This window comes from Pseudopipra pipra, chromosome 7 (genome assembly GCF_036250125.1).
Source record: "Pseudopipra pipra isolate bDixPip1 chromosome 7, bDixPip1.hap1, whole genome shotgun sequence".
NCBI classification, from domain to species: domain Eukaryota; kingdom Metazoa; phylum Chordata; class Aves; order Passeriformes; family Pipridae; genus Pseudopipra; species Pseudopipra pipra.
Window position 1 is genome coordinate 20,914,630 of NC_087555.1, and position 18,203 is coordinate 20,932,832.

General features: G+C 35.8%; 1 protein-coding gene across 5 annotated transcripts in view; it reads right to left on the reverse strand.

The window, feature by feature from the left end:
- Window positions 1-881: 881 nt before the first annotated feature.
- The window catches only part of SCN2A (sodium voltage-gated channel alpha subunit 2), a 75,931-nt gene continuing 58,609 nt past the window's right edge, over window positions 882-18,203 (reverse strand). For 4 of the 5 annotated variants that reach the window (XM_064661013.1, XM_064661011.1, XM_064661012.1 and 1 more), the window contains exons 15-24: window positions 17,899-18,019; window positions 17,380-17,534; window positions 15,071-15,244; window positions 12,877-12,999; window positions 8,410-8,691; window positions 7,832-7,885; window positions 6,655-6,792; window positions 5,911-6,015; window positions 5,472-5,742; window positions 882-4,213 (exon numbers count right to left, since the gene is read on the reverse strand). In XM_064661013.1, coding sequence (XP_064517083.1) covers window positions 3,018-4,213; window positions 5,472-5,742; window positions 5,911-6,015; window positions 6,655-6,792; window positions 7,832-7,885; window positions 8,410-8,691; window positions 12,877-12,999; window positions 15,071-15,244; window positions 17,380-17,534; window positions 17,899-18,019 — 2,619 coding nt within the window. In that variant the 3' untranslated portion in view covers window positions 882-3,017. The remainder of the gene's footprint in view (window positions 4,214-5,471; window positions 5,743-5,910; window positions 6,016-6,654; window positions 6,793-7,831; window positions 7,886-8,409; window positions 8,692-12,876; window positions 13,000-15,070; window positions 15,245-17,379; window positions 17,535-17,898; window positions 18,020-18,203) is intronic. The other variant, XM_064661014.1, reaches the window with a different exon arrangement.

Here is an 18,203-nt window from a genome sequence, read left to right on the forward strand (position 1 = left end):
TCTTACACCCTATCCTGACGACTGTTACTTCACAGTCTGAGGTAAAAAATCTAATTGCAATACTGCAGCCTAAGAGCTCGCTACACTAATGTAGCAATGGTCATTTGTAGAGTAAACAATCTCCACAAACCATCAGTTGTAGAAGACTGTGGAGGGAAGAGATGAAGGGCACCCACCATCCCACTGCTCCATTTGCTGGGGTCCACACCTAAAGCTCAGACTTCCACATAACACAGATCGTTGGGTATATCTGGGTTTCCTGATACTATACGGAGTATCTGATGTGCACATCTGCATATCTATGATGATTATTAGAGTTTGTGCTTTTAATTTGTTTAGTCACAACATGACTTTAAATTTACAACAGAGAAAAGTTCTTTTTTGAAATAGCACTCAAATATGACTGCTACCTAAAAATTTGACTCTCAAGTCTTAACACAAAATAATAAATTACACTTTTAAAATTATGAGGTAAACAATTTTTTCTTTATAACACAAAGATAATTCTTCACATCAAATGTAAACTATCATTGAAATGATACGTACTGCTTTTCAGCCTTGATAGCTAGTGAGTTAACATCTGTTTTTCTAGCTGTCTCAGAATAAATTATATGAAAAGGGATTTAAGCATCATGAGCACATAAACATTATCCTACTAGGATCCTAAACCGTATTAATAACCTGAAAAGTGCAAATCATATTAAACATCCTTCTGAAAGCATACAGATTAGATTATTTTTAAATTTTGCAAATCTATTATTATAATGAATTCTAATCACTGCTCATTATTTCTAACACTTTATATATTCACGTTTTATTTTCATAGCACCTCTTGATAGCCAATAGTTTGAAGTGAAAAAAAAAAACAAAGAACCATTAAATACAATAAAAAATGAAGTCTTTATTCTTTTGGCTCAACTGTAATGTGATTTACTGTTCTTTATGGTAATAGCATTTTCCTGCATGCAGTTCACCGACACACAAGTCAATATTTTTGTAAAAGGAGGAGTCAACATCGAATTTTTGCTTGTGTAAGAAACACAAAATGTCCTGATGTGATCAATTATACAAGTTTGCTATTTAATTCCTGTGGAAAAAAAAGCATTGTGGATCCCATATTATATTTAGAACAGTTCTAGTGCAGCATGAATCAACAAGAATAAGAATAGTCTATGTAAACAAACACTGGTAAAGATTTCATGAATAAAAAGACTACCTTGAAACTTCTGATGCAGGCAGTGCTAGAATTTTAAACAAATCTTCCCCACCACATTTCAATTACAAGTTATATCTGTTTGGAAGCAAGTGCATTTTGGACTCAGTTTGAAACTTATTTCACATTAAAATGTGTGCAAAAATACAGTACTAATAAAAAAGCAGAAACCTAAAGCTACCCCATTCTTTCCTTTGTTTCTTATTTTGTGAAGTTCTTGAATTAAAAAGTGCTATGGAGAGAAGGTAACAAAAGTGACAGTAACATCAACCTGAAGATAATTCTCATTTCTTATTTTATGTACAAAACGCTGAAAAATAAAATAAAATGGTATTTTTTACAATATTTATATTTTCTTAGAAAATTCTATCCATGTATTTTTCAACAGATTAAGCAGTTTGCAACATATCCTGTACAGTCTGACTATACACCGTACAGTAGTCACTTAAAATTTTATAATGCAAAGCAAGAAGCTCTTAAATAGCTGCAAACTATTGCTTGATGTTGTGAAAGAATGATGACCGATTGACCAATTTATTTCACTTAACCACTGAGATATGGCTTCCCATATTAGACTCTTAACAGTGGAAGGAGTAGAATAACAGCAGCAAAGGCAAGATAAACATGCATCAGTGATAGCTTCCAAACTATCTATAATGGTACAGAATATTTCATATTAGCTGTTGAAAGCTTGCAAATTACACTTACTGTGGTACATATTTGATGCAATAAATATTGTGCACGTCATTATTTGTTTGCTCAAACATGCACCACGGGATAAAATAACTATTTACATAGACGGTACTTTTTTAATCAACACATATAATGTCAACCTTGCTGAGAGCAGAAGATGGCTAAATGATACTGCAGGGTGAAGCAGAACAACTTCATAATTCTTAAGTTTTGTAAGTTTTTGGTAAACACAATTTCCTAAGGTCAGGTAGGCGGTTTTTCGCACAAGAATACTTAAAAGTGGACTCATGTCCCTCGGAAAAATTTTTACGCAGAGTTTGTTCAACCACAGTTAAATGACTTATGAAAAAATAAAACATCTGTTCTATTATTGTAGACTCTATGGGACTTTACAGGCACATTAAGATTTGTCTGGATGAGATACTAGATGGATACTGTTATTAAGCACCTCAAAATATAGAGCCACCCTGAAACATGGAAGTAGTCAGACTGCTGCTTTGTGCGACGTCATGTTTTTCCATGCATGAACTACAAGTGCAGCATGCCTTCATGCAAATCACTTCAGTCTGTACATTATAGAGAATCCGAGAGTAGAACACCTGGTCCTCATACCCCCTTCCCCAACATAAAACCCATTTACAAAAATAGTCACATATAATAGTAAACAACCTGTGAATTAAAAAATGATAAGTTCACCAACACTGATTTTTGTAAAAATATGGCAAATGTGACTGTTGAAATGCTAACAGTGGATACAATTTTTGTACTGTGTGTTTCATGTTAAACACAGAGATTCATAGGTTTGCACCCTTTTTTTTTAACTGGTCCCTACCATCTGATTGGCCATTTTATCATCTCTTCAGCACTGTCAGCTGGTACTAAAAACAACAACCTCCTGTCAAGATGTTACCCTGTTTTACAGAGTTGCAGTTTGATGACGAGGGGTCACTGTCTTGTTATAGGCACTGACCTTATATATATATATATAATCATATATATATCTATATATGTAAAAACTGACAGTTTGGCATGTACCTCCTACGGGAGTCCTGTTGACACAAATACATACTTTTTCAGGCTGTAAACAGTTTATCCCAAACATCATTCTGTGTTACTTTTTACTTTCCTTGCTGTCTTTACCTTTATCTTCTTTTTCTGATTTGTCTTTTTCATATTTATCCTTGTCTGGCTTTGTTACACTGTCATAAGAAGGTGGGGAGGTTGTGGATGGGGTCATGTCTGTTTTTTCTGGAGTAGAGTTCTCATTTAGTTTATCCATTATCATATCTTCTTTCATGGGCAGATCATCCTCCTCTTTACCTTTATCCTGACTAAATATACATGACACTTTTTTGAATTTTTGCCTTAAAAGATGACGTCTGTAAGCACGCTGAATGATGACAGCAGACACCTCCTCCTGCTTTCGTTTCAATGTGGTTGTAATTGGTTCATAGGAGACTTTAGAAGGATTGGCTGCCATAAATCGATCTTCCATCTGTATTCTGAGGGCATCCATCTCACCACTTTCCCCCAAAACACGCTTTGTGAAAGCAAACAGGATGTCAAGGCAGTGAATTCTGTCACCACTCACCATGGGCAGATCCATTGCAATGAGCTGGACTTTGTTTGGTTTTGCGATGAGAAGAGGCGGATCTAATGAAGCTGCAAAATCTGATAGTTTACTGAACTCTATGAATTGTGTTGCATCGGGATCAAATTTCTCCCAGACCTCATAGAACATCTCAAAGTCGTCCTCGCTCAAGGGTTCAGCGCTTTCCTCAGTAGCAACACTGAAGTTCTCCAAAATCACAGCAATGTACATGTTCACCACTACCAGAAAGGAGATGATAATGTAGCTGACAAAGAAGAAAATCCCAACAGAAGGGTTGCCGCAGTCACCTTTCACAGAGCTCCCAGGATGATCTTTATGGGGATCACAGTCGGGCTCCCCACTGTTCAGAATTGGGGCGAGCAAACCGTCCCAGCCAGCAGACGTGGTGATCTGAAACAGGCAGATCATGCTGTTGCCAAACGTTTCAAAGTTGAACATGTCATCGATCCCAACTTCCCTCTTGACATAGGCAAAGTTGGACATGCCAAATATGGCATAGATGAACATGACCAGGAAGAGCAGCAGACCAATGTTGAACAGAGCAGGAAGAGACATCATCAAAGCAAAAAGCAGAGTGCGGATTCCCTTGGCGCCTTTAATGAGGCGCAGGATTCGACCGATTCTGGCAAGTCGGATGACTCTGAATAGTGTGGGGGACACAAAGTACTTCTCAATCATCTCAGCTAAGAACATACCTAGAGAAAAACAAGTTAAATCAGTAAAGAATATTATTATATTTAAAAACCACTGCTAAAGATTTATTCTACAAATATTGTAGAACTTCAGAAGAATAGGATATTTAAACAGATTTTTAGAAATTAGCCATTCAGTTGTTTTTACGAAGCCTTTATAGTTTGGTATGCTTTGGAAACTCACAAATCCCAATAGAAATTCTGAAGTAATTTGCAGGATAATGGAAAACTGCATCAATGATTTTTCTGAGTATTAATTGCATAAGAATGTATGTGAACAGACAAACAAATACACAACATCAATCTTTTTTTAGGGCAAACTGATAACTAGTGTATGTATATTAGCAAATGCTGAGACCAGAGGAATACCTTTCTGTTTAATTGTAACAAAAATAATCTCAGTTAATCAGAAGAAAGGTTATATGTACAGTAGTATTAAAATGTCATGTAATCAAGTTATGGTATTCAAAGAAAATACATATGTTTTTAGAGAACTGCAACTTCCTAATCATACATAAAATAACATGAACACAAGTTTATTATTAGTGACATAGCAATTCAAATGTAAACAAACTGGTAATAAAAACATTTGTTAAACCTCTTTGAAGAGTAGAAAAATTGAGCATTATATTATGTGCCTCAAAGCATAAAATTAACTATATCGTGTTTGGATATAAATATAGTAAAACCGATTTGCATATTAAGGAGTTCTGAAAAGTTAAAATAAGACAATTTTTACTCAGTTCTTTCAGGTTTGCTGCTCTAGGTAAAGCAAAGATTAGTGGAGTCATTATTTGTTACTATATCCGCTTCAGCTCTGCATCTCCAGTTTCTCACTCCAGCTCAGGCACGAAACCTCTCCAGATCAAACAAAACTCTGAAGTCAGCTAAGGGTTTTACCCTGCTGCCTAGGATATGTTCATGCTAGCCAACAATAGTCCCACACAGATTTTGCTCTTGGATTTAGGATTGCTGGACTCTTTCACCTGCAACTGCCCCTGTAAGTTTATATCAAAATTGATTTTTATGTATGCATTTAAATCGCTATTGAATTCAGAATAAAGATCTAATTTCAACTAATAAAAAAGTAGGAATGTATGAAGCCTCTTGCTAAACAATTTCTTACCATACACTTTTCAGTTATTTTGTGGATAAGACTTTCTAGTGACAAAGTTGAACCAAAATATAAATAGATTTTACATGCCAAAAATGTTTCTGTTTTTACAGAATTAGACATTTCATAAAAATTAATTGCTCTTACCTACTATGGAAAGAATGACAACCACAAAATCAAAAATATTCCAACCTATAGTAAAGTAGTAATGGCGAAGGGAAATCAATTTCAGGACAAATTCTCCGGTGAAAAGTACGATAAACACCAGGTTAATCCAATATAAAATGTTTTCCATGTCTTCACTCTGATCATCTGTTTCTACCATCATTGTGACCATGTTAAGGCAGATAAGTATCATGATGCTGATATCAAATGCTTGTTTTGTTACAAAATCAAAGACCATGCCTTGGAATTTGTTCTGTTGGGGGTGGGGAAAAAGAGAAAAAAAAAAAGTATTTGAGATAAATAAGGCTTTTCTTATATCACTTCTTGTTTTAGCTTACAACTTATTTCAGCCTAAGGAATAACTGAAAAAATCCAATTTTCATACAGATGTAAAAATAACAGAAAATATTTTTATTCTTACTGCTGGTCGAGGTATAGGCTTTTGTGGTTTCTTTGAACCCAGTTTTTTCATTGCATTGTAGTATTTCTTCTGTTCCTCTGTCATAAAAATGTCTTGACCTCCAAAGTAAACCAAAAAGACAAAAACTGGTTACAATCATGTATCTTTATCGATTACTTAAAAATAATAGTAATGATCACTCTTGTTCACATTTTCATCCGTGGGAAAATTTAGGACAGATATAAAAATCCTCTTCTATTATTTTTATAAATTAAGTATTAAGCTACACAAAAGGTTAATTCTGCAGCTGAAACACTGATACCTTTTGATGCAGTGTGGACAAAACAAAAAGACTAAAGAGCACAAATGAAGATAATACAAAGTTTGTTATTAAAAATTCAGAAATCTACACTGCTGAGCTCTGTGATATGAAGGTAATATAGCAAAGAGTTTTTATAGCTAATTTTGCTATTTCAATGGATGGACTTTTTATGAGTCTACTGTAGACTCCAGCCCCAAATCCACATCTTTACAAAAATGACAATGAGTATTTCACTAATCATGGACAGACATATATTGTCAATTGTCCATCAAGCCCTCATCAAGTCAAGCTGTAAGCTTTAATAATTCAATGTATTTGGAATGCAGAGCTCATATTAATTTATCATAGAATAAAAAAAAATGCTTAATGAATAAAGTTTTCACGACTGGACCAAAACCAAGCATTTGTTTGATTTCTTTGCAGAATAATGATGAAGTACTTATCTTCTTTTTCTGCTGGTTGAAATTGTCTATGATGACACCAATAAAAAGGTTCAAGGTAAAAAATGATCCAAAGATGATAAAGATGACAAAGTAAAGATACATGTACAGGTTATCTTCATACTTAGGCTGATCCAAAACCTGCAAAAACAGGCATAGAAACTAAACCTTAGTTTAACAGTGAGCACAAAATATATGCTGGATAAAATTAGGGCTCTATCACTCTGATCTTTGCTTCTCACAGTCAAGTTCTGACATATCCATTCCACTGACTTTCAATCTATTAAGTTACATTCTTGAAAAAGAACTTTGCTATCAAACTTGATATTTCATTTTAAAAAAAGTAACTGGCCTGTATGAATGTAGAATAAATACTGAAGACACAATTAGTTTAAACTACTAAAGTTCCATCTATCTGAGTCTACAGATGAGGAGAAACACCAGCATGTAAATCTGCAGAATTTTCTGTAAATCTTGTGGGAGCCCCTGATGTGGGCAGGCAGAGCTTTCACTGCTATGGGAATTAGGAAACTGCACCAGATTATTGAAGAGAGGCATCCAAGCCATGTTTAGACTAAGCATATATTCTTGGTACTGCTATGCACACTAGTACAGGTAAAACAGGCCTGCTGCGAGTGTAGCTGGAGCTTTACCAGTATAGTTTATTCAGTTGTCTACTCAGAACTAGAGAAAAACTTGCACCAAGGGAGCAAGGAGGAGGCAAAAGGGTAAAAAATGCACAGGCCAAATTAAAAATAGGCAGGCACTGTTCCCTAAAGAAAGGAGTGGCTTGCAGAGCACAGTGAAAGTCTGAGCTTTAAAAAAACATCAGTATTACAAAAAAATTTATCTCTGTATCAGTGCCTGTTTCCAAATATAAATAATTCCTCGATGCACAATAAGAGGAGGAAAAGGCGTTTCAGGCAACAGTTAAGTCTGGTGTGGGATTGAGGAATTTTGGTCCAACCATACCATTGAGAACGTGGAATGCTTTAGGAAAGCTCCTCTGCTTTCCCTATCTCTTGTATTTTCCTATGGTTTCCATTTTCTTTGACTACAAAATTATAATAGCTCCTTGTTCTCTCATTTTTACTGTTATTTCTGAAAGATGTTAAAATTACATTCTCAAATCTCGGAGCTCATACAGTCAAAACAAATGGAGTCAAGGGACTATACTTACATTACGAGAATCCACAGCTGCGTACATGATATCCATCCATCCTTTAAATGTAGCCTATAAAAAGAACACTGGTGTTTACATCACACTTTTCCTGGAAAATGGCTTGTCAGAAATGTTAAGACCTGATGACTAAGTGTCTTTAGCTCTCATCGTACAAACCAGCACAGTGCAACATTAATAGCTGACTCTTGCCTTCTACTGTATGTTTTATTCATGCACAAGAATTGCAAGCAAATTCTAGTATCTCACTATAGAGGACATAGCACCTATTAAGAACTTTTATTCCTTATGAGTAATATCTGATGTAAAAGTTATTTTTTTGTGCAAGTTATTTTTTTCAATATAGCTCAGGTGTATTAGGCTTAAATTACGTATTTTTTTTCTCATAGTCAGCACACCCCTTGGGGCTTGAATTATTTCTGTAGAGTCATGGATTTATCCCACACTTCATAATTCAAACCAAAAAGTGACAGACAAAATTTCTAAATTAAAAAAAAAATAAGAAATAACTTTTTACTATTACAAGTCAGCAACAGAGAGATAGAAAGAGAAATAGAAATTAAGGAGTGGTGACTTACCACTTGAAGCAGAGAAAGATAACCAAGGCCCACGTTATCAAAGTTAACCTTCACATTCTTCCACCGGGCAGTTTCATTGTTTTGTATGAGCTCCTCACATTGACTGTAGTTGTTGATTTGGCTGATCTCAAATCTCTCATCAGTTGTAGTGTTAACGCAGTAGTAAAATTTTCCAGCAAATAGATTCACTCCCATGATACTGAAGATCAGCCAGAATATAAGGCAAACAAGAAGCACATTCATAATAGATGGAATCGCTCCCAACAGGGCATTCACAACCACCTAGAGGACAAATGAAACCGAAGAGAGACATTGTAAGAACACAGGCATCAGTACCTTACAAATGCATCATCAGCCTTTCTTAAATGCAACTCTGTTATAGTTCTAATATGTGTGTTACACTGTTTTAATTGTTGAGAGTAACAAGTCAGAAAAGCAGTATAAAGATAAAATGTCAACATAATTAGAATTTAAAAATACAAACGGTAGCAAATGGTAACTTTAAAGACTGGGAAAAAATAAGAACAAACCGATAAAACAAACTAAAAAAAAAATCAGAAAAAAAGGCATTTATTAGTTCTTTTTAGAATATTTACTTAATGTATGTCTGCAAAATCATGTCCATAATAATTATAATCACTGATTGAATCAAACAAACCAAATTTTTTATATTACATGTTTACTGGGTAAACAGTTCAAATCTATTACTGAGCAAATTTTTAACTGAAATTAATTTTAAGTCTTTTTAAAAATAAAACTCGGGGATGTGTGCATGTTCATTTGGATGGTTACATACAAAATGAGAAAAGAAGCAGTGGTCAGACCAGGAAACCTGCTGAGTGTCTGAACACACCAAAGCTGTTAGGGTTCAGGCAAGTGGCAGATAAAACTTGAAGAAGAGACTTGATTTAATTCCCAAACGAATTTTGGGAAAAATCAGGCTTCGGGAAAGAAAAATGTGAAAATGAGTTCATGTACGATGATGAGCAATGATTAAAAACATGCCAGATTGAAAATAAAACAGTAAGGAAAATAAAATTAGGGAGAAAGTAGGTCCATTATGAATGAAAATTATTAATGATTGAATTGATGAACCACTAAATTAGTTAATTCTTATTTTAAATCTTTCTGTAAATAACTCTAAGAATATAAAATTTAGTAACTGTGGAGCACTGCTGCCAACTTTGCCAAAACAATTGAATCAGATCCTTAGACCCTATTGAAGATTTTTTTTTTAAATGCAGAACAGTAGTTATTATGCTGATGGAATAGTTTATAATTAATTAGTTTCTATGATGTAGGCACTAGGGCAGATCCTCTAGCATACTAAGCTAATTGTTTCTGTTTGAAATACAACTATGTAGTTTAAGCACGTAAAGTATTTTGGTATTACAATTATATCTACAATTAATAGCATCCATAGAATCAATTAACTATAAAATTAGTCATCCAGGTAAATCGCCTTTCATTCATTTGCCATTTTACAGAACAGAAAATAAAACCTTTGAATGTTAGAGTAGGTGGTGAACATCACCGTCGCGTGTGCTCTGAAGTTGCATGGGGCTGAAGGAAAGGAGCAATACCTGTTTTACTTTCAGGGCTCCATTCCTGCCAAAACACTACCTCTTTTGGGTGATACATATGTTGGACTACATTTGAGATCCTATAGGACTTCAACAAAGTTGTTTTTATGTTAAATTTAGAAGCTGGACCAAATAAGGTTCCTTTCCATGTAAATTACTCCATGACTCTATAAAAGCATAGAATGCTGCATTAAATCCAAAGCTGCCATCCTTTAGTTTGTTTGTTTGCTTGCTTCCCCCCTCCCCACTTATTTTAAATCACATTTTAATAATCGGTTGTTTCTAGTGGGGAAATTTTAAAAAAATTAGAATAGTTTCTTAATCGTACTAAAAATCTCCTTGGCAATACCTATTATAAATCAGTAAGTAAAAATAGTATAGCATTTTATCACTGAGCAACTGGGTAGAGAGGATTCCCTGACTAATGGATAAATCTCTTCTGACTATTTTAACAGTGCTGTCTTGTGCTGACAGGCTTGTACCAGCACTGTCAACATCATGACTGTGGAAGGCCATAAGGAGTTGTTTGACCTAAGCAAATGAATATTCTAAAAACAATATTGAATTAGTTTAAATTGGAAATATTTTCCAAATGTATTAGTCATTACTTTTGCATAAATTTTATTTCAAGTTATCTCAATTCTTCTACCTAAAAAATATAAGTAGATTTCTTAAATGAAGTGATATCATCCATCAAGAATAATTATTGAGATATAAAGGGATAGTTAATGAAGTAAAAATATTTGTCCTCAAGCTTCCAGTCTCAGTACACCTGAGAATTCTGTTCCTGTTTCTGCTACATCTGCAGGTCCAGTCATGTTCTTCATTTTTTAATTGCTGGATTCCTACAGCTGACCTACTTTCTCTGGTTTTAGTCTGAGTCCTGAATCTACAGAGGACCAGCTTGTAATATGAATCATTTGAAGACACTCAAAACACATAGTTGTGCATCACTGGAAATGACTATGTTATAAACAGACATCTTGAATTTCCCTGTCTCAGACCTTAAAATGTTTTCATACTAATTCCTTCATCACCTTCAGGTACTGTATCTTTCAAGACACTAAACCTAGAATTAATTACTTTAAATAAGGCAAAATTCATTATATCCATAGGAAAATTTCAATGGTTAATTGCTTAACTAATAAAAATATAGATCATATTTCTAGTCTGACACTACCTAATTGTTTTTTATATCTTTTGCTAAAGTCATAAATCTCCTCCATATTTGAGAATTTTACAAAGATACAGCTGGCAGATCAGGATCCAATCAGTAGATAAAGTTTACACCAACACAGAATTCATGGGACTGACAATTATCAAATTATCAAACCTTCATGACAAAGTGATTGTTTTTTCCTTGCCACGATAAATTGCCACTTTATATGCAATTTACTGTGCATATAAAATTTGTAATATTTTTGGTTTGGTTTTTTTCCTAATCATTGTCATAAAGAAAACCCCCAGCTAATGCGGTTTTTAGTGAAACACTACTGAGGTTTTAGACAGGCCTTACACCTGATATAAACATCCCACATTTTCAAATTTGCTTTAGTAAAGCTCCAGAAATGTGTTGGAGACAAGGAAATGGTATTTCCTATTTGAATTTATAATGTTTCACCAAAGCCTGTCTTCTTTTTGATTGAAGCCTGTTCTCTTACTTTCCACACACATAGAGCATCACATTTTCTCACCAATTTGTAGTTGAGTTACAAATTTGCTAATCAGCTTACAACCTGAGGTGCCAAAGATCAGTGATTGCAGCAGAGAGCTCACAAAAGGATCACTTTTAATGACAGCAATAGGGTTCCAGTTCAGGTGCATCTGCTGTTTAGATCTGTGGCAGTATGTCCAGGAGAGACAGATGGACCCCGAAGGTGTGTCAGACATCTTCCTGTGGCAGGTACTACAAAGAGCTACGTGTATCTACCATCTCCAGTTGTTCACTACTACCCCTAAGAGAAACATTTCTAGAGCTTTCAAGTCACAGCAGAATGCATAAGATCTGTCCATTTCAGTGCACTGAAGAAGCGATCCAAACTAATGAATTTGACTTTGCACAGGAACACACTGAGCATGCCCCACTGGGCAGCTGAGGGGCTCAGCTGTGGTAGCTGCCACGCTGCTAATGAACAGCTGGGGACAGGTTATTCTCAAATATACCCAACTCTGACAGCAAAAGTCTGATATGTTTTCAGGCTGCTTAGTGCCCTATAGATTATAATCAACATTTTAGAATCAATATGGAAAGCAGTACGCAACCAGAAATAAAACCAGCTCAATCTCTGATATGTTAGAAAAGTTTTGTTAAATAGAATGCAATAGTTCTAATATGAAAGATAGAAGGTATATTGCCAATTTACTTATTAACATGCAAATTCATTACAAAACTTTTAGTTGTAACAGACATTCCCAACTAAGATATACAGAACTGTAGGTTAAAAGATGTTTGATAGACTGTCTGTGATACTCTACACTTGTAAGAAATACGCATGTGCATATATACATGGGCGCATGTGCACACACTTTTGAGAGGAAGTATTGGTTTTTTTAAAACTGTTCTGACTATAGTAGGATGTATTTGTATGGGATAAATTCAGTTTTGTAGTAATATTGCATAGATCCATGCAGTTCATAAATCCTTGGGCCATCCATGAAAATATGAAATAGGGTGAAAGGCCCAGGAGCCTAAATAAGTGTAAAATGTGAGCAATAACACATGAATTCATATAAGCAGATGAAGCCTTTTGCTTATATGTTAGTGATAAATGTGAAATATACAGGATGATAGTGTAGCACTTCTGCATGGATTTGCTGCTGAGTATTCTGCATGCATTGTTTCCGTGTATGCATGCAGCATTTCAATTCTTTCATGTTGTCTTACCCTCATCCCTTCAAATCGCGACAAGGCTCTTAGAGGTCTCAAAGCTCTTAGTGTCCTAAGGGATTTAATCGCACCAAGTTCTGAGTAGCCCAAGGCATTAGCTGTTAAGCTAACCAAAGAGACCTACACAAAAACAGAAAGGCAATATTGCTCATTCATCTCGTATATCCTTTTGAGACATATGGTGGGAATGATGTGTGCCCTGAACTTCTCAAGAAGATTCAAGGCTGGACCTCTTTCTCCAGGAATCCCTCTATAATGCAGAAAGATCTTTCAAGTCAGACAAAGTAGAATAAAAGTATATTCTAGGTACCTGTTGATGAAACCATGTTGGCAGAATGGTATAAAAAATGCCTTCTACATTCACATAAACCAGTCAACATTTGGTGGTATTTAAAGAAAAACGAAGTCACATGCAAAAAGAAAACTCTCAAAAGCTGGGTGAATTGGAATGGCCAGTTTAGGTCAGGCCTTCCCATGATATCTTCAGAACTTGATGAGAATGTAAAAGCTTTCAAAAACCACATCCAGACCCGGCCTTTGGTCAAATGTAATTTTCTAGTGTCCAGAAAATCTCATTCAATAGCCATAGCTACCAATGCTGTTCACATTTAACCAGACTAATCAAGACTGAGAACCAACTGTTTGTTAGACTATGGCAGAAGCTTCATTGTTAGGCATATCCACACTTCATTACATTCCCTGTGATTCCTTTAACCACTTCATCAATTCTGGCTTGCATAACGCTGGTCTGGTCTGCAGGCAGATGAGTAAATAAATTAGAATAGCTGTAAAATAAATAATACAATTATCTTTTATCAATAATCCTTGGAAATGTATTTATAATAGCCATTGGGAAGGAGTGGCCCTAATAAAGAAAAAATAAACCAAATCACCCCCTATTTCCCTTCATTTAATGCCCTTCCCTTCCATCCTTCCTGTTCTCTCAATTCTTTCATCTCCAAATTGATCTTTTCACTTTTTTTATCTCAATCCCTGACTACAGATTAAAAGGAATGCTTGGGATATTAATTTTTTCATGAAAAAAATTGCAACAGGCTAAGGTTGCCATGAAAAACTAGTGAAGTTATTTATAAACTTCACAGAAGTAACTAAGTCCCTGATTATCAAATTAGAATAAAATATTTGTTGATAAATACAAGCTCTACTGGTCATGGCAATTTACACATCTGATGACTGAGCCAATACACTGTTTTATACAAAGGTACAGACTCATTCACAGAATCCTAAATGTGCATATAGTCATGTTTTATCATAGGATTTGCAATGCTGGTATAGATTTAAAAGTTATAATGTTTTCCAAGCTCTGTATAGTAAAGACTCCATGACCTATATCATTGTAGTTTTAGGGAGATACATAACAATTCCTATAGAATTCTTCTGCTTTTTTTTGAAATGAGTGAATAAGTGAATCAAGACACCTTCTTAGCCTGCTTTCCATGGGAATTACATCCGTGGAACAGAGAGATGCCTATTATCACAGTCAGGCTATTGGGGATGGAAGGGAAATGAATATCTGCTATATGGTAGAAGACCTGTAATCTTCCATTTGTGCTACCCAGCACCATGCATACATTGTTGAGCATGCAGACTTGAAATCACAATGCACTTATCAGTAGGTCTCTTTCAGACAATGTGTATCTGCTCCGTGGTAGTGCAGCCTTTTGAAAATCATTTGAGAACCCTCTTTAAGGGGGCTCATCTACGGTTCTATGAAGCATCTCTTTGAGGTCACCCACAATATGGTGATAAGTGCAAGAGTACTGAATAGTACAATGGGACTGAGAATTCCTAGCAGTATTTTCCTTTCATAGTGCACAGAGTAAGTGATAGGACACTTACAGTAATTGATTAGAATATTAGAAACCCTTAAAGAAATTGCTTCCATATACAGCAAAAACTGAAGAGGATCCTTTCCATACCACCAAAAAATAAGATAGTAAAAATCATTATTTCAATAAAGCATTACTACTTCATAAAGTAGAGAATTTCAATACATCTCTAGAGTAACAAGTATATCTAAATATTTTTTCCTTTCTGAAAAGAATTATAAACCATACCACATCAACAGTTAAAATAGAGTTTTCATTTAATAGAACAGAAATCCTATCCTGAAAACATAATATTCTGATTTTTAGAGCCTGTAGTACAGGACATGAAAAAGAATACATACATCGACAATCAGGAAGTCCAGCCAGCACCAGGCATTAGTGAAATAGGTTTGAAAGCCATAAGCCACCCATTTTAAAAGCATTTCCAGAATGAAAATGTATGTGAAAACTTTGTCAGCATATTCCAGCATAGTCTTGATAGTTTTACGTTGTTCTATGTAGATATCTTCAAATGCCTGTGAAAAAGATTTTTGAAGATATAATTAAATATTAAATAATTATATAATTATTATATAATTAAATAATTAAATATCTTCACAATTTGCAGTGTGGTATATAATGGCCAAGAAAGAATTTGAATTGAAAAAATATATGTGATGATAAGGTAAGGCATACATCCTTCCCTCAAGTGTAACTTTGGCTTTCGCTTCACACTTTTCATAAAGCTGGGTCCAAACACAATATTCAGCTTTCAGCTAAGCTGAACAGTGACACACAAAACTTACTGTAGTACCACTCCCCAAACTAATTTTAATTTGTTTCCATGGATACTGTATTGGGCTTGCATGGCCAGGTTTTGGTAGCAGGGTACAGGGGTGGTTTCTATGAGAAGCTGGTGGAAGCTTCCACCATGTCTGGCAGAGCCAATGCCAGCTGGCTCCAGGATGGACCCACCGCTGGCCAAGGCCGAGCCAAGCATGAATTATAGTAATGCCTCCAGGATAACATATTTAAGAAGGTGAAAAAAAGTTATTACACTGAGCTAATTGCGGCCAGGGAAGAGTGGAGTGAGAACATGTGAGCGCAACAGCCCTGGAGACACCAAGACCAGTGTAGAAGGAGGGACAGGAGGTGTTTCAGGCACCAGAGCTGAGGTTCCCCTACAGCCCATGGTGCAGACCATGGTGAAGAAGCTGTGCCCCTGCAGCCCATGGAGGTCAATGGGATGTAGAGATCCACCTGCAGCCAATGGAGGAGATCCCACGCCAAGGCAGGTCGATGCCCGAAAGAGGACTGTGAACTAGTGGGAAACCCATGTTGGAGCAGGCTCCTGGCCCAGACCTTCAGAGTCATGGAGAAAGGAGCCCAAGCTGGAGCAGGTTTCCTGGAAGGACTTGTGGCCCTGTGGTAAATTCACACTGGAGCAGCCTGTGCCTAAAGTACTTCACCCCCTGGAAGAGCGACCCATGTTGGAGCAGATCATAGAGAACTGTTGCCCATGGGATGGACTCACGTTGGAGAAGTTTGTGGAGGACTCTCTCCCTTGGGAGGGACCCCACACTGGAGTAGGGAAAAGACTCCTCTCCCTGAGCAGCAGCAGGAACAACCTGTGATAAACTGACTGTAACTCCCATTCCCCATCTCCCTGAACTGCTGGGAGGGAGAAGGTGGAGCTTGGGAAGGAGGGAGGGGTGGGGGGAAGATGTCTAAGATTTATTTTAGTTCTCATTACCCTACTCTGATTTGGTAAGTAATAAATTCAATTAATACCCCCAATTCGAGTCTGTTTTGCCCATGACAGTAATTGGTGAGTGATCTCTCCCAGTCCTTATCTCAACTCATGAACCCTTTGTTATATTTTCTCTCCCCTCTCCACTTGCGGAGGGGAGTGATTAGAGCAGCTTTGGTGGGTGCCTGGCATCCAGTCAGGGTCAATGCATTAAAGAGAGCAATGGCTTACTGACATAAGGATTTCCTTTGTGGTAGCTACAACTTTATATCAAAATTCTATGAAGGATTTAAAAATGACTCTGTGATACAGTATTTTTGATGAATAATTGAAACCAAACTCTGCATGCTAACCCACAAAACAATCCTAAATAGAGAGAACTCCCTTGTCAAAAGAAAATGTCTACAATGACCGTGAATCACTGTGCATTGAACCAAGTGTAGCAAGAATATTATATTTTGCTCCTGCTATGGGGAACTAATTACTTCAGTACTTACTCAGTGCACTTGATTTAACACCAATCTGTAAAATACCTGATAGAATCATGTTGGCACCCTACATTTCAGTCTGACAATTCAAGTTGCTCTTGATAAGTTCCTAGGTTAGCTGTGTTTTTATTTAAATGTGTATATTAAAAAAAAAAGCTATTATCATCAATATGAAGGTATGTGAACACCAGTCTGATAAAATTATTTATTTCCATTAAATCTAAATTTTGAACTAGCCAAATGATTTGTTTCATAGCCTGTGAGCAAACTCTTATGTAACCTACAATATATGCCAAATACTTGCTGATACATGTTTACATTATAACATTTATGAATCGGATATCAAATTCTGATTCCCTGCAGCTATATGATTAACAGAAATTCTAAATGCTTGCAGCTTAAAATAGTCACAATAGTTTCACACTTAATTTACCAGAGCACCGCTGCTGAGAAGAATCATGAAGACTATGAAGGTCTCAAACCAGTTGTGTTCAACAATCTTATAGCAGGTTTTCCTAAGATTCCACCAGATTTTCCCTTTTCCATCTTCTACACTGACTTGACAGCATTTGAATCTCCGTACACATCCTAAATGTGATGATAAATTTTAAGACATCAGAATAAGGTAAGTATTTATTAGGAATTACAGTTAACAGTAGTCAATTATTTCAGTGCTACTGCAATAGATGCTTTTAAATAAGTATCTCCTATTTAAGCATTTTTCTTTCAAAATTTGAAGTTAAAGCTTTGTGCCTTTTATTATACCTTCCAAGGAGAAAGAGAGCAAACACGTGAACAGTAATCTACAGCAGTGACTCTGAAGGACTTACTAATGCAAATAGAAATTACAACTACAATCACAAAGCTTCTTTCTGATTTGAATAAAAATAAAATTCTGTGCAAGGCAATACCATTAGGTCGATGTATCTTGCATATATTTTGCTTTCCCTACCTTCTGTAAAACAAGCCTCTGGCTCCAGAACTTCTTCAGGTTCTGCTTCTGGTTGTTCACCCTCTGGAGGTAGTCCAATATCAACTGTGCTGCCTTCGGATGAACTGGATGCATTTAATTTCTGTGAATGAAACCCCACATAATTATTTTTTTTCAATTTGAGTTATTTTGAATAGAAATTTGAAATGCATATCAAAATATTTTGCATGTATTCAGTGGTCTGACATTAAAATAACTTCTTATCTGCAATCTATAATGACAAATTGCTCTACTACAGGTGAGGTCACAAGATTAGAAACTACACC